Source organism: Trematomus bernacchii, unplaced genomic scaffold (genome assembly GCF_902827165.1).
Source record: "Trematomus bernacchii unplaced genomic scaffold, fTreBer1.1, whole genome shotgun sequence".
NCBI lineage: Eukaryota > Metazoa > Chordata > Actinopteri > Perciformes > Nototheniidae > Trematomus > Trematomus bernacchii.
Genome location: NW_022987821.1, coordinates 3,425,756 through 3,448,146, shown reverse-complemented (window position 1 = coordinate 3,448,146; position 22,391 = coordinate 3,425,756). Strand labels below are relative to the sequence as shown.

General features: G+C 40.8%; 2 protein-coding genes across 4 annotated transcripts; both read right to left on the bottom strand.

Annotated features, from left to right (window-relative positions):
• Positions 1–324: 324 nt before the first annotated feature.
• Positions 325–12,352, bottom strand: aox6 (aldehyde oxidase 6). 3 transcript variants are annotated; one of them, XM_034151255.1, is made up of 35 exons: positions 12,238–12,352; positions 11,254–11,311; positions 10,857–10,953; positions 10,660–10,768; positions 10,301–10,427; positions 9,998–10,059; positions 9,779–9,856; positions 9,496–9,576; positions 9,200–9,344; positions 8,958–9,050; positions 8,681–8,832; positions 8,456–8,549; positions 8,260–8,369; positions 7,959–8,143; positions 7,689–7,851; positions 7,526–7,603; positions 7,264–7,433; positions 7,059–7,185; positions 6,367–6,489; positions 5,999–6,095; positions 5,753–5,877; positions 5,132–5,265; positions 4,894–4,981; positions 4,719–4,805; positions 4,431–4,622; positions 4,125–4,352; positions 3,902–4,016; positions 3,665–3,822; positions 3,445–3,519; positions 3,265–3,317; positions 1,709–1,823; positions 1,566–1,631; positions 1,185–1,373; positions 893–1,060; positions 325–633 (listed from the first exon to the last, which is right to left on the bottom strand). In XM_034151255.1, the coding sequence occupies exons 1-35, from the start codon at positions 12,289–12,291 to the stop codon at positions 583–585; spliced, it is 4,047 nt and encodes a 1,348-aa protein (XP_034007146.1). In that variant the 5' UTR covers positions 12,292–12,352; the 3' UTR covers positions 325–582. The 3 variants fall into 3 exon arrangements, 2 of the variants coding, with proteins under 2 accessions (XP_034007146.1, XP_034007147.1); XM_034151256.1 differs by having other exon boundaries at positions 3,665–3,793; positions 3,921–4,016; XR_004557647.1 differs by lacking the exons at positions 325–633; positions 893–1,060; positions 1,185–1,373; positions 1,566–1,631; positions 1,709–1,823 and having other exon boundaries at positions 3,665–3,793.
• Positions 12,353–17,035: 4,683 nt separating this feature from the next.
• On the bottom strand, positions 17,036–19,739 carry LOC117498879 (ADP-ribosylation factor-like protein 4C). Its single transcript, XM_034151038.1, has one exon. The coding sequence runs from the start codon at positions 19,425–19,427 to the stop codon at positions 18,843–18,845; it is 585 nt and encodes a 194-aa protein (XP_034006929.1). The 5' UTR covers positions 19,428–19,739; the 3' UTR covers positions 17,036–18,842.
• Positions 19,740–22,391: the final 2,652 nt, after the last annotated feature.

The window sequence follows — 22,391 nt, the reverse complement described above, 5'->3', positions numbered from 1 at the left end:
ACAACATCCTTAATATTCATCTGGCTGCTACTTAAAAGTTATTTTAAAAGTATTTATCTATTTACCATATATCCTATTCCAATAACTTGCATATAGACTCTTATTGCACTATTTCACTTTTTTAAACTATTTTTCTTTTTGTATTACTATTTACTATTTACTTATTATATTATATTATATTTTTCTGTTTATCTGTGTTGCTCTGTTGGAGAAGCCTGTGACACGAGATTTGTATCGGCATAACTACACTGTAGCTATGTTCGTATGACTAAATAAAGAACCTTGAACCTTGATACCACTGAATAAATAAAGAGGAAACACTGAGATAATATGTTGATTTTAATATTGTGCTTAATTATGTATTCTTCTATTGAAATAGTGATACTGGAGGATGAGAGCAAGGGCAAACAATTAAATTGCAATAAAAAAATGTAACAATAAAAATTAGAAACGTTTCATTGGTTGGTTCAAAAGAACAGAGAAGGTTTATAGATCATTGAGTATAACTGTATTACTTCATTATTGTTTGTTGCGTTCATGCACTGCTTTAGTATTCACATACAAAGATTGACAGGTTGAGTTTTAGATGTTTAAGGCCCATGGTGTGAAAGATCCTGGTTTGCTGGCTGGAATCTGGGAACAAAATAAAACACAAACCAACAAATATCACCACTGGAGAATGCTAAATGTAAAATCTCTGGAAATTTACACCATGGCAGAATAACATTTTGAAATCAAATAAAACCAATGACAGAATAGCAGACCTTAAATAAATACCTGCTATTGGAGAAATCACAGTAAATTAGGCAGGTACAATGTAAAACAAACACTTCAACTGATCTCAACCACTGCAGTTTCTGTGTAGAAACACCCATATTTCTGCAGTTTTTACCTTCTGAGTCAACGGGGAGGCGCAGGCGAGGCAGATCCTCTCCGGAATCGCAGGGCTGTTTAGAGAAAACGGGCCAAATAACCCGGAGTCAGAGCGAGCTGCAGACACGGCGTCTTTGATGGCGAAGAACGCAGTGCTGCCCAGGAAGAGGACAGGCTCTCCAATACCCTGCAGAACCAAACACCAGGAACATTTATTGTTTTATTAATTGACACACATCAGAGAAGTGAGAAAAAGTCAAGACAAAACCACAGTATTATTTCTCATCAACAATGCAAAATAAATATTGAACCTTTGAGGAGTAGATGGCGTGGGGGTTGTCGGAGTTCGACAGCAAGTAGACGTTGAAGTGAAGCGGCATGTCGCACACCGCCGGGATCTTATACTGAGACGGACCGCGAGTGTACAGGAGCCCGGCGGGGGAGAACTTCAACTCCTCCAGAGTGAACAGACCCAGACCCTGCATGAAGGCTCCTTCAATCTGAGGAGAGAGGAGACAGGAAAGGAAGGGAGGAAGAGACAAAAGATAATATGTTAAACAGTAAAGAAAAAGGGGGAAATGGAGATCAAAATACAAATAAAAGAAACGAGTAAACTCGAGTAAACTCTGAAGAGCATCTGTTCCTAGTTATCCTAATTATGATCTATTGTTGCATTTAAATCAGCCACTCACTTGGCCGATGTCCATTGACGGGTTCACACTCTTCCCGATGTCCGCCACAATGTCTGTCCTTACCGTCTGCAGGATAAAAAGAACCAATGTTATTTATTTATTTTATGCAGATTTATCTCTTAAAACATAAAACATGTCCTGACCCTGTAGTCTCCTGTGAGGCAGTCCAGCTCCACCTCACAGCAACACACTCCGAAGGTGAAGTAAGCGTACGGCTGCCCCTCCATCTTCTCCCAGTCCATGTACAGGTCCGGTCCTCTGAGGACAGGGATGTGTTACAGTCACTCAGAGGTGCGAGTAAGTCCTACATGTGCAAGTCATGAGCAAGTCTCAAGTCTTAACCTACAAGTCTCAAGCAAGTCCCAAGTCACTGTGGTGAGAGTCAAGCAACTCAAGTCATTGCTCAGGTCAAGTAAGTCACAAGTCAAGTCATACGAAATTCTGATGAATAACCCCAGTCTCCGCATTTAAATCAGTTAAAATATTGTGGTTATGGAAAGTTTAGTTTTATTTTCAACATAAACAGCAATGGAGAGTGGGGCGCTGAAATGATAACCCTATAAGTTCTAAAAGGGTTCTAAAGTGATAACAGAAGTACAACACAAATATTTTACATCAACATGTTAAGCCTCCTGCCCTGGCTCCCCTTCAGCAGGGTCACAGCATTTCTCCATGGTCTGTCTAAGGTGCTCCCATATGACACTGTCTCATTGTTTTCCTAACTGTGTCTGTGCACAAAGAAATATTGCATCAAAGCCAATACAACGGAATATGTAGGGTGCATGATATGTGTGTGTGTGTTTGTGTGCAGACAGTGCGACATTAAGATTAAACTAATTTCTTTAATTTGGGAACACCCACATATACATATGGAGTTGGCCAGATGTGTGTAAATTACTGTTCATGGTCATTTGAAAACAAATGCCGTTGTCGGACACACACAAACACACAGAGCAGAGCTGAGCAGAGCACAAACACACACATCATGCACCTTAGTGACCGGACATCTCCTTCATAAAACGAGTAATAGGGGGATTAATCGGGCAGTTCGATGTGTGTAAAGGTGTGTGTGTGTGTGTGTGTGTGTGTGTGTGTGTGTGTGTGTGTGTGTGTGTGTGTGTGTGTGTGTGTGTGGTTAAACGTAGCAGCCTGCGGTCGCTCTTTGGCTGTTCTAATGAAAGTAAACACAGTGAAGGCGTTGCGTAAAAGGCACAGCTCTTTGCGCGCTGGTGCTGCACTTCTCAGAGGCGGAGTTACACGTCCCGCTGCCTCCTGGTGCTGTAGAGATTTCATGAAGTGAATGAGAGTCCGAGTTCAAAATATATCTAAAATAATGTATGCACTGCCATTTCCCAACATAAACATAACAGTCTGTAATGAAACGGTTGTCTCCTGTGTGCTCCACTTCCTACTGGGCGGTAACTTTCTCGTGCGAACGAGATACAGTATGTTTTTTTTTCATTGCCCTTTAGGGGCTCCGTACAATACAAAAACAAATGCAAATATTTAATTAAAAAGTCATCTGTCTCAAGTCAAGTCAAGTCTCAAGTCATGAATATCAAGTCAAAGTCAAGTCAAGTCTTTTATCAATGTTATTCAAGCAAGTCTTAAGTCCAAAAATATGCGACTCGAGTCTGACCCCCACCTCTGCCGTCACTTAATAAATACATATAAAATGATCAAAAATGTGAAGTCGTACCTGTAGAATCCAGTAACTGATAAACTGATTTTATCCATAAATGCTGCCATGACCTGAGAATAAATAAAAGAAAACAGAATTTGTGATAAAAATGCTATTTACTGTTGGGTAGAATACCTATTTTTAAAGCTCAATCAAGGAGTTATCTAATTCATGTTTTCCATTATTGTGCAATTGTACCCAGCTCTCCCATGATCCTTTGGGGTTCTTCTTCCTGATTGGCTCCAGGCGCTGGTACAGAATCTGGCAGGCATCCTGAATAACAGAAAAATGTAAACAATACACGTAAATGATATGTCAAATAAACTACAACTTACAACTAAATCGTTTCATTTAAGAGACATTTAAAAAAATAAAAATAAAAAAAACACTAAAACAAACAAACAGGAAGTGATGTTACCTTCACTGCCATGCCGTTGGCGTCTGTGCCGTAGGACGCAGCTGACGGGGTGGTGTTGGGGACGGTGTTGGTGCTGGTCTCACTGATGTAGATCTTAGAAGCGGGGATGTGGAGCTCCCGACTCGCAACCTGACAGGAAAAAGGGAACAGAACCGGACCTTTTTTGTTTTCAAAATCGTGTTTCTTGACTTATTTTGGGCTGGCAGATGTCACACATTTTGAGTCTTTTTCACTCACACTGAAGAACTTCCTGTACCTGTTGCATCTTAGTGTGCAGCCCCTGACCCATCTCCGTCCCCCCGTGAGAGACCAGAACAGAGCCGTCTTTATAGATGTGCACCAAAGCTGCAGCCTTTACACACAAACAAGCACACAATCACCATCAGTGTATATTAGGAGATATACTGATATAAAGCATAATAAGCTGAACCTAACCATGCCTAAAAAAAAACAAACTGACCTGGTTTAGGAAGCTTTCTGAAAATGCAACCCCGAACTTAACGGGGACGATGGCCATGCCTCTCTTCCTCCAGCGGTGCTGCAGGTTGAACTCCTGCACGGCGCTGCGGCGGGCGCTGAACTCACACTTCTCCTTACACTCCTGCCAGCAGCGCCGCAGGTTCTCCGGGCTGAACGCAAACTTGTAGTGAGTGATGGACGGACCCTCGTACATGTTCATCTCCCTGATCTGATACACCATTTGAAAACAGGAATTAGTGATTGTACCACTGATGATTAATACTAAGCATATTGATTGGATAATGACCTGGTCTGCAGGGCGTCCCAGCGCCATGGCCACGTCGTTGATCATGTTCTCCATGACCATGAGGGCCTGTGGCACGCCGAAGCCCCTGAAGGCGGTGTTGGAGGGCAGGTTGGTCCTGCAGGCGGCGGCACGGCCCCACAGGTTGGGGATGTTGTAGGCGTTGTCAAAGTGGAGCAGAATCTTCTCGACTACCTGCCAGAAGAAGAAGAAGAAGAAGAAGAAGAAGAAACTCGAGGGTTACATTTAGTCTCTTCATCTGGTAAATAAATATAAAAATATTTTACGCACAAGGATAGATTCATCCACTGCGTTTCCAGCGTTGATGAAGTACTGGATATCTACCGCCACGATCCTCCCATCTTGCATGAAACCCACCTGAAAAAAACCAACAATATTTTATCACTTTTCCTGAAAACATTCACAATGTTCAATCCATCAACTTCTGGCAAGTGTTTTTTATTACTTTGTATTTGGCGAGGACAGGGTGGCGGCCTCCTGTGATCAACATGTCCTCTCCTCGCTCCAAAACACAGCGCACTGCTCGATTAGTCCTAAACAGAAACAGTCAAAGCAATTACCATAAATAAAAAGAAGAATTTAAGTCTACTCTGTTTCTCATTTAATTTCAATACACCTATTTGTTTTTGTATTAAACAGACATATTCTGATGCTGTGTGTTGTTGTTTTCCATTGTGACTTACTTCCACGCAGCCACAGACGTAATACAAGCCAGGATCGCGGTTTTGAAGACCTTCCCTCCGAAAGCTCCTCCGATCCGTTTGACGTGACATGTGACTCTGTTGGACGGGATGCCCAACGTCTCTGCTATAGCGTCCTGCGCCCAGGAAAATGAGACAAATCCATCAAACCCCAGATATCTTTTGTAGGTGCCGTCATCATTTCAAGTGTTAATTGTTAAAAGATTGGTAATAGAAATGTTTTGATGATCACTAATGGCGCGTTTCCACTACACGGCCTCGCTCGGCCCCGCTCGGTATGGCTGGGCCTCGTTAGGACTGGCTCACTTTATGGCGCATTTCCATTACAGTTTAGGAACTGGGGTAGTATCTATAGTAACGCAGTGTAGGCGGAGCCGTGACGTGATCTTCAGAGAAACCCCAGAAAAACAACACAGCCGTTAGCTGTTAGCACTCAGAGCTCACAGCTCCTCATATATGTTCAGAAACTAGACAAAAGTTAAACAAGTACAAACCACAGACTGCGCCCAGGAAAATGAGACAAATCCATCAAACCCCAGATATCTTTTGTATGTGCCGTCATCAAGTGTTAATTGTTAAAAGGTCTAAAAATCGTCTGTGTACCTGAGTAAATGACAGATGCTGACTGGAGACGTAAACGTTGAACTCAGTCTCCTCTCCAACGGGAACTACCAGCATGCTTTGCGTCTCCATGTAGAAATGCTCCTGACCTCCCATCCTAAACTCTCCTGTGGAAACAATTAGCGAAACACAGTGACGTGCAAACACTTTGGACAAATACAAAACCTGGTTCTGTTTGATTATGTTCAGATATTAATATAACTAATATGTTTCAGCACAGACTCTTACCTTCATGAATCTGATCGACAGTTTTAAACGCTTCGGTCACATTTCCTCTCTCGATGCTCCTCAGAGGCTCGTAGAAAGACGACTTCTCAATGGCTTCCTGTCACAGGGAGTGACAATAAAAAATTATGGAAAAAAATTGATTGTGCAGAAAATTGATTAATGGATATTCTAAGACTTTGAATCGATTTACAACTCCTGAGATAGTTTTTTTTTTTACAGCTACTACATTTTGTCTTAACTATGCCTTTTTGTGTTTACATTATTGCAAGAAACTCCATAATTGTATACAAACTGTCGTGGTAAATCCACATAAAAAGCGCATCTCGGGTTGGATTTGTTATATGTCAGTAAATCTGGACTCAACTCACCTCTGTGGTGAAGATGGGCTCCGGCAGGTCTTCGTACCCGACCTTCACCGCCGCTGCTGCTCTTCTGGCGTGAGCCCTCGTATCAGCGACTACCGCACACAACATCTGCCCCACGCACGACACCTGCACAGAAAAAGCACATTAATCAGTGTATAAACATGGGGAACCTTGAAATTCAAGTGTTTTCCCATAAATAAGTTGGAATTCTGTTTGCTTTTTGAAGGATCTACACAGTATTATTAGTAAAGAGGGTGTGATGGCCCGTCCACACAGCGGCGTGCGTTGAAGCTTGCTCCATTTTTTGGAATATGAGGAAATGACCTGCGGTGTGTCTCTCCCAGCATACACACGGTTTGATTGGCTGCATAAACAGGATTTGATTGGCTGACGCTTCCACCGAAGCTTCAGAAGCTTCAAAAGTTGAACATTGCTCAACTTTTGCAACCTGAAACGCCAGCAAAGCTCCGCTCTGCTTCCCACAATGCAGTTCGGCGAAAAGTGAGGCAAAGTGACGTCACCCCATTCAAAGTGAATGGGCAGAAGCGTTGGAAGATTTTTTTAACGCTGCTGTGTGGACGTACCGTAAGACTTGAGTGTAAATGATATGTCATCAGTCAGTTTTCTAACTATCACTGTTTTCAAAGTGTACACACACACCATTAAAAAGAGGTGTGCACACGCTCACACTGTACCTCGCTCTCAGCAAGCAGCTCCTCTTCATACCCGCACATTTCACGGACTTTCTTCCCAGGAATGTCTTTGACTGTGATGACATCCACAACACCAGGAAGCTGCAGAGCCTCGCTCACATCCAGCCCTCTGTCGGATTAAAAGTTAAAGTTTAAAAACGATGCAAGAAATCTAAATTGTAGTCAGAGATCCTTACTTTTTCCTTACGTGATTCGAGCCTTGGCTCGAGAGCTGGTGACCAGAGCGAGGAACAGCTCCCCGTCTGTCGTCGGGATGTCGTCGCAGTAAACCGCCTCTCCTGTGGCCTGGCTGAGGGCGGAGCGATGCATCATGGGACGCCCCACAGGGTCCTGCTCGCTCTGGCTCTTTGACACATGCTGAAGAACAAGCAGAAGAAGAAGTCAGGTTTGCATATTAAAAGTGGTTTATCAAAATGCAAAATGCTTTAGATTAACATTTATTTTCTCACCTGGAACTCCTGCAGGCTGGGTTGGATCTCTTTGGGGAGAGGCTGCATTTTCTCAGGAACCTCATCTGTAATCACATTCTGCACACAGAAACTCTAGTATACATATCTTACTGGTTTCTCGAGGGAATTAAAGCATGTTTTTTTTTATCAGTCCTTGTCCTACCATGTCTCTGAGTCTCTGCAGGACCTCCAGGTTGAACTTGAAGAGGAAGCTGAGAGTCAGAGAGCGACGGAACTCCACTTTTCCTCCAGGAGCCGAAGGAGGGAGCACCAACTCCTCCAGGAGGACGTCATACGCCCGGCTCAGGGTCTCCTCGTCCCAACGCCTGAAGGAAACACGCTCTATAGTCATGCCTGGTCATTTTATGGAATAAAGAAATCAAGGATGACTAATGAAAAAAATCCTGCTTATCTACTTCTAATAATCAAACACCTTGAGATGATAGCCTGGCAGGTTTTGGAGGCGCTAACAGTGGTGGGTCCCATCCCACCGTAGTAAATACTGACGTCCTGCACCACCCGGGACCCCTCAGAGAAGAACACCCTCATCCCGGTGGTCACCGTGGAGAAGCTGCTCTCCTTCCTCGGAGCATGACGGAAAGCTCGGACAAACTCCCCCTGCAGGAACACACAGAGGAGATCAGATTTAACCTTCTTATCAGCTGTTACAAAAAAACTACTTATCTATTTGAATACACTGCAAATGGGAGGACTCTTAGAAACGATATGTGTACCTTCCTGGAGAAGGGAATAAAGACAGAAAGCACAATCTCTTCTGGCTTCAGGATGGTTTTACCGAAGCTCACGAAGAAGTTTTGATCCAGAGGAACCTCTCGTCTTCCTCCTGGTAAAAAGGAGCAAAAGTGTCTGATATTAATCTTCATTTTTTGAAAGTTTGAACTGCGGATCTTCTACCAGAAATCTACTCACCGTTAGAAATGACGCTCACTCTGCAGCTCCCAGCAGCTAAAACAGGGTTCAGGTCTGAGTTTGGGAACGCGCTCATGATGTTGCCTCCAAGAGACTAAACGTGTAAAAGCAAAAATAAAAATATATTATCTATAATTCTTCTTCATGCTTTGTAAATACATCCTCTAAATCGAAGGGACTAATATTTCTCTGATACTAGATAATAAATTAGTAGAGTGTTTTTACAGCAACGTTACGGATCTGCTGGCTTCCCAGGTTCCCCAGCTGTTGGATCAGAGCTCTGAACAGCTCAGTTTTCTCCTGCGGACTCTGAAGCAGCAGCTTCTCCAGGAGAGACTGAAGCTCAGAGAGACTGCAGCCCGCCCCCACCCAAACACCTGAAAAGTTGTGGAGAGGAGTTTAGAAAAAAAACTCTGTACTTTTATACTCTGCACTGGCAGGCAGAATTATTATCTGTATGATAATTATGTACAAATATAAATTGTAAATGTGTTTTACCCACCTTGTGGAGTCTGAGTGACCTCAAACAGCTCCATCACTCTGGTTGGAGAGATTATCAGCGGATGCACGGTGCCTTTAAACTTTATATCTGGACCTTTAACAGGAATCAGAGTGTAGGTCAACTTGGACAGTAATGACTCACTACATCATGCCTACTTATGATCCTATGACTGTTTTGTACTTGTGATAAACTGTCAAAGGAACAGCTGCAGAAAGTCTGAATTAACCTAAAAACAATCTGACCTATGTTTGTGTTCCCCATCACCAGAGGAGCTGCAGGGTTTCTGGTCTTCAGCTGCAGCAGCTCCTGCAGGGAGGAGGGGGACACCCAGCGCATCCTCTCCCCCTGGAAGGTGAGGCTCAGTGGGCTCGCGCTCTCTGACATCAGCTGTGGAGAAAGTTGCATTTTAATACTGCAGCTTCATGATGGGAACAATATTGGATAAACACGACCTGGAATGACCCTCTGTGAGTAAACACTCTGAGCAGTGTGTTACATTTGAACTTATTGTTGCCTGAAAAAAGATCTCATGTCTTACGATCAGTTCAGGAGGGAAGATAAGCTCCTGGGTCGGGTCCAGAGGAAGAAACTCATCCTTGTTGAACAACCGTGGCTTTTCCTGCAGAACATTGAGAGAGGAGATAAAACAAGCATTTAATATGATACATGGGACACCATGGCAAGATTAGTAAGTGAATGTATTTTTTCATTCCTCAGATCCTTAAAAAACATTATTTGTTTTTCAAAATGCTTAAAAAAAGGGAAATAGAAAAAAGACAAATAACTAGAAAAGCAAGACATTTATTTTTACTTAAACTTACATGCTCTGCTTCATCATCATTTGTGTCTCCATTGAGGCAACAGTCTCTAGCTCCATTAGCTTGACAGCAGTTTTCTTCCTGTTGGTTTTAGTTGCAGTTAAATTAATCACATACTTATGTTAATGTTTTTCCTTGTGTTTGCTAGCCCATGCATGGTGACACAGTCATGCAAAAACAGAATGATATAACTTGTATTCCCTGCAGAGCGGAGCTTTGTACCTGACAGAAAGTCCTGCAGCCGTCGATAATGGGCCGATATCCAGTACAGCGACACAGATTTCCTGGAAAAACAAAACACAGAATAAGGAGGCATGACAGATTTGTGAGACTTCATTAATAATCACCTGGTGTTTTCACATGGATATAAATAGCTGGATTCATGGAAAAGGCACGACTGCACCAATTTCTAAAATCACAAATCACATTTTCAGATCTGCTTTTAACATGTAATTCTTGTTGTGTGTTGTATTTTTAAAGGTGCGCTATATATGCTTATTATGAATAAAAATCCAGCAGACGGACCGGCGAGGTGCTGTGTGATGTCCTCCATGCTGGGCTGAGGTTTGTTCCTCAGCAGGGTGTACATCGACATCACCATCCCCGGGGTGCAGAAACCGCACTGAGAGCCGTGAGCCTTCGCTATCCGCTCCTAAAAAAGCACAGCATCAAAAAGAAAATCTTTAACTCATACATTTGTTCCTTGACGAAGGTGTGTTTTGCATTAAAAGGGAAGTGTGTTTGGGGCTGTACATCCAGAGGCATTTACAGTTGCTGTAACATGCATGCACATAACTTTGGGAAATGGAGGAAGCAAATGATCGCTCTCTTCCCCCTCAGCACTTAATGCTGAGGTGCTCATGAGCAAGGCGTCCCTCACTGACCTGCACCGGGTGGATGCGGCTCTTGGTGCTGCCGACCCCCTCTACGGTGGTGACAGCGGCTCCCTGCAGTGAGCAGAGCGGCAGCAGGCAGGCGTTCGCTGAGAAATGCCTGAAAGTAAGGTGAAGGGAAACTGTGTGTTCTGCAGAAAACCTTTCAATATACTCCAGTGGTCCTCCATTGTTATCAGAAAGGATACATGATGGTTTTGGTGGCAGGTTGGTAGCGGGACACCATGACGGTGCACGCCCCGCAGCCTCCCCCCCCGCAGCCAGACTTAGTTCCCGTTAACCTCACTGCAGCCACCGTCAAGGGAAATAACCAAGATGCAAGCACACTTAATAAACTAAAATCAAATAACTATGCATGCAATGTAAACAAATAAGTAGCAGCATTATTTTTTTTTTAAAGTAGGGGAACATATACAAAGTAGTGTTGTTGCAGCCAGTAATACAAATTAATTGCAGAAGCCTGTGTATTGCACATTTCATTGTTATTGCACAGTGTTACAGTTTGTTATTTTGTGTGTGTGTGTGTGTGTGTGTGTGTGTGTGTGTGTGTGTGTGTGTGTGTGTGTGTTTGGTCTGAAAGGATACGCTTCTCTCTGAGGAAGGACAGCAGCATGGTCTCAGGGTCAGCATTCTTCTCTGTTACCTGTTTAACACAAGGTAAATATTTCTCTTATTAAACTTACTTTGCATCCAAAGAAAATATCACACATGCAAACCAAATCCCACCTTGACAGAAAACTGAATACAGTTGAGACAAAACATATTTTCTCTATCATTAAGTAAAAAAAAGAACAACATTGAGAAACATGCTCAATGTCCAGAGCTTCCCGAGCTTAAAGTATTGCAAGGATGTCTATATAATCAATAGATACACATACATTTATATTGATATGTTTGTATTAAATGCTTTCTTAAATTCTGCTTCTTATACCAATATAATTTCCCAATCTGAGATCAATTAATTACATCTAATCTCAATGAATTCTGCTATTCTGCATTTTCTATTATATTGTATTTTATTTTTATTTACCTGTACTATGTTATCTGTTGTATTGTGTTGCACTGTTGGAGGAGCCTGTGACCTCAGAATATCATTGTCCTAACTGTAGCTATAAAGACAATACAAGCCTTGAGCCTTGAACCTAATGTAATATATTGCAATCTAATATTAACTTTATTGTGGTTTTTGTATCACAAGGGCCTTTTTTTTCTCAGAAAATATAACAAAAAGTAGTTTAGGTTTGTCAGATATAAGTATTTCTTCATAAAATGTAACAGTTGTGTGATGCTAAAACTGTTTTTCTGGAGCTATTATTTTTTAAATCCATTTCCGTCCCAGATTCTGAGGGGTCACCGTTTGCAGTTCATGACTTAAAAACTACTTTTAGTTCAATTTAAGCGTGTATTCTAATTCTCTAAATCCCTCACACTGTTTTATGAGTCAAAAATACAACTTTTAACATTCGTGTAAACTAATTTGCAGCATTTGTGACAGACTTTAGCTGAAAAAATTACTGGCTAACAGCTAAAACTACCTCAAACATGGTTATCTGTTTATTAAATGCGTACCTTTTTCCCGTTGATAAAAAAGCACAACATATCTCCCTCTTTCTCTGCAGACATCTTCCAAATGCAAGACACGACTTTGTCAACGCTAGATAAAGTCAGTGTGAATAAAACAGAACTTCTGGCTGTCGGAACTTTCAAAATAAAACCAACGAACCTGGGAAATACATTAATTTGTGTCCAGCATTTTCAAATACTGTACGACACTGGAACTTTTCTTAAGTATTCTTTAGTGACATTCATTTCAATGTTCACTCATTTGTTCATTACATGATACACTAAACTATACTATTTAACCATAAGTGTATGTTGTTGTGAAATAAATGTATCTTTTTGGTCAGCGCTCACAGTGAAAACCTGATGCTTTTATTTTGGATTCATTCTCAGTCAACTTCCTGTTTATAACTGAACGGCTGCTTCCTTCTGACTTGATCCACAAACGCCCACCTTTCACCTTAAAGGACCTGCAAAGACACAGAATTAGCTTAATGATTCACAGTGAATTACTACATTCACTGTAATTCTAGTGTTTTTGTACTTTTTTTATCTCATGCTTTTGCGCTTCACGTCCCCTTCACTGCTGCTTAAAGTGTTTATTTTGGCTCTGTGAGTTAAAGATTGTTATACAATATATACCTATAGGCCTACAAACATTTCTGTAGATGGCCTACATTCCTCTGCAGCATGTTATGTGATAAAATAAATAAATAATTAACCTGCACTGTGTTTGGCAGGCAAACATCAGTCTTTTTCAGGTCATTTGAGGTTATGTTGCTGTGTGTCATGAGAACAAAAATGCCAATTTATGCCAAAATAATTGATCTTAAGACATCCGTTATTATCAAATTACAGTTTATATCGTATCTCTACCCTACCCTAGAAAGAAAAACAGTATCAGACATTTGCAAATAGCTAGTGACTTTAGGCAGTTTATTAATAAAGTGAGCTTTGACATCCAGACAGTGAAGCTTACAACAAAAACCAACAAGAACAATTGTTTTTTATGTTGTTTTTCCAGTTGATAGTAACATATAATCTAGGATGCACATATTAAAGTAGTTTTGTGCAATTTATCATAATAACAACAGGATTTTAAACAAAAGCAACATCCTGCGATTAAAAGTAACCTGTTCATTCCTGACATTAACCTTATTTTATACTCCTGTTTTGTCCTTGCAGGGTTCATATAATGCATTGTTATAATATATTATTATATTTTTAAGATAAAGGGAAACAACATAGGGCAGTTTATTGCCACTCGGGGTGCGGGACATAAGTGTGGCCACAAGAAGGAGCTAAAGTATCATAAGTCTGTTTAATGTAAATAGAAATATTACATTACATTACATGTTACTTGTTAGACGCTTTTATCCAAAGCGACTTCAATACTGTGGACAATCCCCACAGGAGCAATTTGGGGTGACGTGTCTTGCCCAGGGACACAACGACATGCTGACTGCAGTGGGGTTTGAACCTGCACCACACGCCTCCCAAATAAATCAAATAATAGAATTTATATTCTATTATTCTGTTGTTTCACTGATTAATGCTTAAGTCTTACTTTATGTATACAAACTGTGCAACTTTGGGGAAGACTTCACTTTATCATTACATCCTGTTATTAGATATTTTGTGGGATATTGTCATAATGAGCAAGTATCTTTAAAGTTATGGTCCATACAGATGTTTTTGTGAGGTCACAGTGAACTCTAACCCCTCAAATCTAAACAAATATAAAGTTTGTATATGCACAGATGCTTTCTTTACCTTCACTCCGTACATTAAGTAGGCCTACATTATAAACAAACTGCTCATGTACATTTGTGATTATTTGTCCGCTCCTGTGGGGGGTTGTTTTTCCATTTCCGTCACATTAAGTTATTCCAGGATGAGATTTAGTTGAATATTATCTGTCATCAGTTAATATGAATAAACCTTCTCCTCCTCTTGTATTTCCTGTTGCAGATATGATCAGTTATGTGACTTTACCCCTGCTACTTTCCTTCTGGACTTTTTGCAGCTATTAAGATATGTCTTCAGTTTTTCACATTTATTTATGCAATCATGATAAAGCCCTTCTTGGTTTAAAATACAGGTTATATATATAGCCATAAATCTGTTTCAGAGACGGTATCCTCTCCAGACAAATTCACTTAAAATAATCTGACGCAGTGACAGACAGTCTGAGGTTTGTTTCTGTCAACTCCCAGCATCCTTTGGGAGAGGGTCCCGCCCTCTGGGTTACAGAGGTGTGCCGTGTAATTTAACACGCTAATGACACGCTCCTCAAAACAGTCGTCATTAAAGTCATACATCTTCAGTCTTAAAAAGGATTTAGATTGGACTATATATTATATTAAAAAAAATGTTTTGTTATATTCTTTTTTAAATTTGAATACTTTGTGTTTTCTATAAAAATATATTAAATTATTAAGTTATCTCTTTTTTTGTTTGTCCTCTTTTGGCCCGCCATACACTGTAAAAAAGCAATACAAAAAAAATCTAATGCTAAAACATTAAGAATTGAACACATCTTAAACTTGCAATTTTGATTTGATCTATTTTCTTATAGACAGTAATTGACTTAAAAAATAAGTGACATTTTTCAGCTGTAAACGTTCAGCGCCTCCCGTTCTCCTCTGCTCGCAGCCTGTAATTAAAATGATAATGAACGTGTTTTAAATGCAGCGTGACGTCAGCACTGACTCTGGGTTCACCCTGAAAACTCAGCTGGATTATCCTCCGCCTGAACTGCACACACACTCCTCACTCTGTGTGTGTGTGAATGAATTCTGATGCAAAACCAACTGGATCTATCTGCAGCACAATTTGCATTTTAATACGCAGAGTTCATTTCCAACGTGTCTCCATTTGGAACAAACAAGAGTCTGTAAAGCTTTCAGAGTGGGTTTTAAACAGCCTGCACAATAAAGAGGATTTTCTCTCCATATGTATATGCAACATTGGTTATTTTTAGGACAGTGTTATTGGAGAAATCATCGAAACAGAAGCAAAGCAGAGATTAACGTTTATCAAGATCAAGAAAAGCTTAGGGAAAAAACTTGAATCGCTAACTAATCAAATTGCAGTTTAATGGAGAAATATGATGATATTGTAGATCATTTCTGTGTAAATGTGTAATCTGTGAATCTAAAACACTGCTTTGACCTTTGACTCCCAATAAGGTTGCATGTGAGTTCTCCAAAAAGCGATCAAAGCAGATTTCTTTGCCTTTTCTAGACTTAAACCAGTGTTGTTTTGTCTATAAACACAGTTCCTGAGATTTTAAATATGTCTGATTTCCAGATAAATGCGTCCCCTCCTTTACTTCCAGACACTTACATCCCTGAGGAGAGATAAAACGTCTTATTCTAGGAACACAAAGTACATGGTGCAATTTCCCAAAACAAGTAAATAACAGTCGTTTCACACGTCAGTGGTTCCACTCTGACATGACAGCGGCTCACAGTCTCACAGACCATAATAATAAGAGGTTAGGAAGTCACGCAGCAGACACTGCAGAGACGGAGGGGAGGCACATTTATCTCGAGACAGAAAACATGTTATTCATGTTCCTGGAAATTCTTGACACTGCATATTTGTAGCATACATATATTTTACATTTACTGTTATACAGCGTACACATTTTGATCAGATCTTCTTATGTGTATTTAAATATTTTATTTTTGCACATGTCCACGTTTTTAACCTAATTTCTTATGTCTGTATTACTATTTTATTCAATTTGAAAGTTATAGCATGTTGTTAAAGTGGGTCATATGAAGAATGTACTTTATATTGTGAGTAATAAAGTAAATAATGTTTAATAATAACTTACAACAGTACACACAACTGGCACTTATCTGTTGGGAAATTCCCGCCCTGAAGCTTTAGAATAATAAAACACGCGCCAGACACACACACACACACGTTAATTACAAAGACTTTAATCCCAAAAATATTTTTACTTTTTTCCATTTTTGGCACATTGTTTGGTCTTGCTGTATCTTGGCTGTAACACTGTACTGTATAATTTACATTGTGTGTCATGCAATGTTGACAACAGCTCGATTACTTCAGAGAAAAAGATGCTACGTTCACGTCGGATTCATGTCGGGAATATCATGAAATATCTTGCCCCTTGTGGTTATTATAAATGGGCATTTTTTCAGCATTCTTAAATATTAAATTACCAGATTAACCTAAAAACATGCTGCAGTTTATCACTTAAAATCCATATTATTTTGTGAAGATGGAGCTGCAGCAATTCCTCTTTTTATTCTGACGTGAACACGGCATTAGAAATGACTCCATCTGAGACATTCAACAGTCCTGTCAGTAAGACTAATTCTATTTTCTGTGACATTTCTTTATCTTTTCTGCAAGCTGCAACATTATCAGGGTTGTGGACTGAATTACAGGTACTCATTTAACTTTAAAACTAGTTTATAACTCAACTGGAAGACCACTTTATGATTGAATATCATTCAATAAGAGAACAGGTTCCAGCCTGTCGCTGTGTTTCATCGTTACAGGAAGACACTTTGATCTTTCTGATAAAATCACGACTACACTGTGATTTCTTCTTGTGTGAAACACTCACAATGCACAATCATAGTTTGCATTTGAAGTCCATTTGTTCGGAAGCTTATCATGAGATAAAATGGTAATTTAAACAAGAATAAAAAGACCCTTCCCAGCCATGGCACTAATCTTTACACCTGCATTTTTGGCTCACATGTACGGTGGCCGACAAGTGCAAACGTGTTACAATACAAAACATTTACACTAGGAGGAAACTATGCAAATACAAAAAGTGCCAAAACACATCCAAATGGAGAAACATCTTCACCAACTTGACAACACATGAACAGCGTTTACTAAAAGCGCTGGATAAACAAAACACTGCACTCAAAAGTGACGCACACAGCTGGGAGCGGAGCGCTTGTTGAGGTTCGGAGATTCGAAAGCTGCCCAGCTGTCACTGTTGTAAAATGTTTTATGGTCTTATTTTAACAATGTCCTTCAGATATAATAGCCGCTGTAAGCTAGCTAGCTAATTTAACTAACTTAATCATTTCAAATATACTGAGAGACTGACTAACTCTGCCAACATTGATAGTTAGACGACATTATAATCCCAGAACATCAACAAGCCGCTCCCAGCTGTGTGCGTCACTTTTTAGTGTCCCCGTTTCCGTCCCCGTTTCCTTCTTGCAGTGTTTATATGCAGCGCTTTTAGTAAACGCTGCGCATGCTTTGTCAAGTTGCAGAAGATGTTTCCTCATTTGCATGTACTTTGACACTTTTGTGTTTTTCTATTTGCATCGCTTCTGAAGCTGCAGTGTGTTTCTCCTAATGTAAGGACTGTTCAAATGCGTTTGCACCTGTTGGAAACCGTACAAATGAGAATCTTCTGCACATATAGCTACATTAATCTGAGTTTCCATATCCCTGTATATACATTTGCAACAAATCAAGCTTTTTTTGATGGCCACTGGATGAGCTCTCTGCAAGTATTTGGCAGCAAACTGCTTCTGGAGATTAGTTAGCATTAATTGATGGTGCAGCAAATTCAGATTGTGCGACTAGTTGTTACTTTTCTTGGAAGAAATGAAGTGTTGCTGCTAAAATCAAGGAGTTAAATGCTCATGTAAAATATAAAACGCTTGTTATGGACTGAGGGAAACAGTCAAAGTCAGACAGGAACAAATACAAGTGGAGGATGGATGGAAGAGGTTTGTCTTCTCTGGGAATCTTCTTTGGTGCAACACCATCTCTCAGCATCACATTAACAACAGTCTCGTTATATTATCTATAAAGTATCCCTAATAAAACAGTCTTATTTGTATATTTCTACATCAGGGACTTAGAGACACTATCTGCCTGTAAGGAAAGGTTCAAACTGTTTAACAAGGCAAGAAGATGACATTTATAATCACTTTTTTGTGTGTTTCTGTCAATCATATTTTTGATTTAGTTGTTTTCTGTCCATTTAAATGTTGGTAAATGGAGTTAAGACAGCTCTCTTTCCTTATGTCCCTCTAAAACATTCATATACAATCATATATCCTAATGAGTGACAATATGTTTTAGCATCACTATATTAATATATTTATGTAATATATGGAGACTATGATGATATTTCTGCTTCATTGTGTTTTTTTTTAATATATCTGCTATATGTAAAGCTGTGAAATTAAGAAACCACTTTTTTGCTATCTATAGGTATAAAGTTGAGTTAAATTAACGTTTTTGTTTTATTCTCTAAACTACTGACATCGCTCCCACATTTCCAAAAATAGTAATTCAATTTGCATAAATAAATGAATGCAATGATGCCAATCAAAATTGCATAAATAAAATAAAAGATAAATAAATATAGATGTATAAAAACATACTTATATTAATTGTAAACATAACTGTATTTGACGTTAAAGCAAAAAGGAGAATTTGGGAGAAATGTTGTCAGAAGTTTAGAGAATAAAACAAAAATGTTAATTTACTCAAATAGATTCCTATAGATAGTCAAACCAGTTGCAGTGGTCACTTTATTTTAACTGGAGCTGTATCTATATTTCTGCAAAGTTCTATATATGTCTACGCCATCACGGCCTCTTCTTCTTCTGCTTCAGAGACTTCCTCCTCTTCACGATCATCTCGTACAGTTTATCCATGCCCTCCTCCAGCCCCTCGCCGATGATGGCGCAGGACGGCTGGACATGGAAGGGGGTGGAGGGGGGGAGCTCTGAGAGGGCCAGCTGCTTCTCGATCTCCCCCACATCCAGAGCCCGGGGCAGGTCCTGCTTGTTGGCGATGACCAGCAGCGGGGTGCCCTGGTTCTCCACTGAACGCGTGATCTTGTGCAGCTCGGTGCGGGCCTCCTCCAGCCGCTCCGCGTCCACCGAGTCCACCACGTACACGATGCCGTCCGTGCAGCGGCTGTACGGCTTCCACAGGGGCCGCAGCTTCTCCTGGCCCCCCACGTCCCAGAAGTGGCAGCTGATGCCCCGGGAGGCCCCCGCTCCTCCCAGCCGGATCTTCTCCGTGTTGAAGCCGATGGTGGGCACCGTGTTGACGAACTCGTTGAATTTGAGCCGGTACAGCACGGTGGTTTTCCCCGCAGAGTCCAAACCGAGCATGACTATGTGCAAAGACTGGAAGGCACCCAGGTTAGTGAAGCTGTTCCCCATGGTGCAGCCTGGGAAGGACACGCAGGAGATGCTCAAATGTCCCGGGAGTGATCCATAGTGCGACCAGACCACAAGGTGTGACAACGCGCCTGATCCGCGCCTCTCCTGCTCAGCACATGTGGATGGTGCAGCCCCGTGTTGCGCGGCGGCACTCCGGCAGCCAGATAAGCCGCAGCATCCTTGGACTCACTCCAACAGGCGCACAGACACAGTCAAAACATCGCATGCAAAGCGGTGCATGCACGGTGCGCACAGCTCTCCAAATGCGCCAAATTACGCGTGGCCAAATGTCACATCGTGTCTCCAAGTGCGTAGCAGCTGTCCTCGTGTAATAACACACACAGACAAACACGAGTGATGGTGTGTGACGCGTGGATCAGCCTCTAAATTATGCCATGAAAAGATGCGTAAAGCTGAAGTAGAACACTACAAAATAAGACTTCTGGTTAAGCAATGGCTCCTAAAAAATAAAAGCCTCTCCTGTTCTGATGTAAACCTCCCTGACGCATCTTGGACAGGGTTTTATTTTGGAAAGCATTCATTCCTGTTTTGGTTTTCGTGTTTCCTCTGCGCACTATGAGTTGCTAAAGTCTGACACTTCGTGGTGAACTATATAAACTGCAGGCTGCTGATGCTGTGTGTTTTTATAATAACATACCGTTTAAATAGTTTATGTGACAAAGAACCAGTTAGGACCCCATGTTTGCATGAAAAGGAAAAGGACAAAACTAGTTGGAAATACTTTTTAAACAATTGTTTTATAGTTTGCGCATTTGTAATAGATATAATTATATTGAATTCGTATTAGTTTATTTGGAAAACGCATTTAGTTACTCTTTCCATAGGAAGAATTGTTCTGCTGCTCATATCCTCTAGTCTAGGCAATACAGGTCAATACATTTTATCAGTTTGCACTGGTCTAACTAATACTATTGGGGGGGGGAATGACCTTGTCGTACATGAAATAAACTGCCGAGGATGCATATAATACAATACTGGAACATCTGACAACAATAAAAAGGATTTTAACCATCTAATTTAAAAATGTCACTTTTTTTGTTCAGTGTCCTTGCATGTGTCTGCCACTAGAGAGCAGCAGTATGTTGCATAACAGGATTAGACCCTTATCAACCACAGGAAACCAAACCATTTTTGATTCAAAGTTTTAAGTTTTTGCATTAAAGTTAGACTTAAAATGATAACATCGACCTGGGGAGATTTTGGGAATGTGAAAACAACATTTATGTGAATTCTGTGTTCATACAGCACCTGTCTGTCAAGTTTTTCTTTGGTGTTTGAAGACGTGTCCAAATCGAGGGTCTGCAGATAGATGGGGCCTCATAGTGCAGGACACAGACTGTAAATAAACTCTAAGGCTGTATAATTGTTATTAACTTGACTTTAATGTAGCTTTAAATCCCCCAAAACACACACACGGAGGATTTTTTCACCTGGCTTATTTACTTCCGCATTGGCCTATGTGGGCGTGGTCAGATCCGGCTTGATTGACAGACTCCTGTTAGATGATTTATAACTTTATTTAAACAGCAACTTTCAGACTACTGCTTTGCATTACAGCAGGTTCGAGTGTCTTTGCAGCCATCTGTACATTACGTTTGCTCCAAATGCACAAATGAAACCTTCAACACGCTCTCATTATGTTGAAGAATGGAGTAAAACACCTGGAGAGGCTCTAATAAGTTAAAGCAGTCCCTGAACACACACACACAAACAGACAATAACACTGACGCTAATTGTCCCCCCTGCCCTCCTCCTCCATCGATCCCCCTGCTAATGAGAGTGTGTGAGATCGATGAAAGGAATTATAAGCAGGGCGTAGACATGCACACACACACCCTGCTTTTATAAACTCACACACTTTCCCTCTAACAAGGCTCCTGAATGTGTCTCCTCACCCACCGCCCACACATCGTCTCATCCATAAAACAAGAGGCCTATTTACCTCTAATGTATTCCACTCGTCCTCGCTGTTCCTCAGGTAACAGACGACAAGCGGCTGGCAGATGTTGAGAAAGGTTAAAACACGACATGCTTCTCCCACTACAAGCAGGTTAACCCTCTGTGCTTCACCTGATGCAACAAGGGGGGATATACAAATAATTAAGATCATACTGGAAATATTTGAAAGAAAACCCAAAGCAATACAAAAAAGCACAAGAAGATTTAAAGACTAAACCTGGAGGGAACAAAAGCATTTGAACCTTTGCAGACCAGCAACACCTTACTGACACACCACGGGAAAGGGAACATCCTAAAAGCAGAATAGGGCCCCTTCAAAGTCAAGTTTTCAGCACCAATACTCCTTTAGCAGATAAAGGGCTTTTCTTTATTCTTTCTCCAGACCCACAAGGTGAAACCAGCCTGGCCTGCTTCCACACAAACACTTGATAAAAGCAGATGAAACAGGCCGGCGGCTCGCCCCAAAGCTTTTCATCTCACCACCTGCTCTCCTTTTCAACTGTGTCTCCAATTTGTCCAGAATATAGAGCGGCTTGTAAAAATCACGTTGTCCCCTCTCACATCACTCTGATCGTCTGATTAGATGAACTGCAGATTAATACCTGTGAGCCTGTGGGTAGATTTTGTGATCAATTAATTGATTTCTGCACAATGTGCATCTTCTTAATTCATGCAGAATCTTCAGGAGGTGAGAAAGCACCAGGTTTAAGTTTCCATCTCCACATACATATTTCTTTTTGGGTGCAAAGGGAATCTGTAAACAGCATGCCTGTCTGCGCACAGTGCGAGGAGATTGATGCACTCTTTTTAATATATAGCAGCTTATTAAGTGTCTTTTTTATTCCCTTGTGCATGCAATAAAAAGGGTTTCAAGTATCCAGGCAACAGGAAGGAATGCTGAGGGTGAGTCAGCGAGGCTCGGTCAAGGTGGCCTGTCCTCTCAGGGTGAATAATTATCTGCTTTAATTAAAGCACATTAAGTCT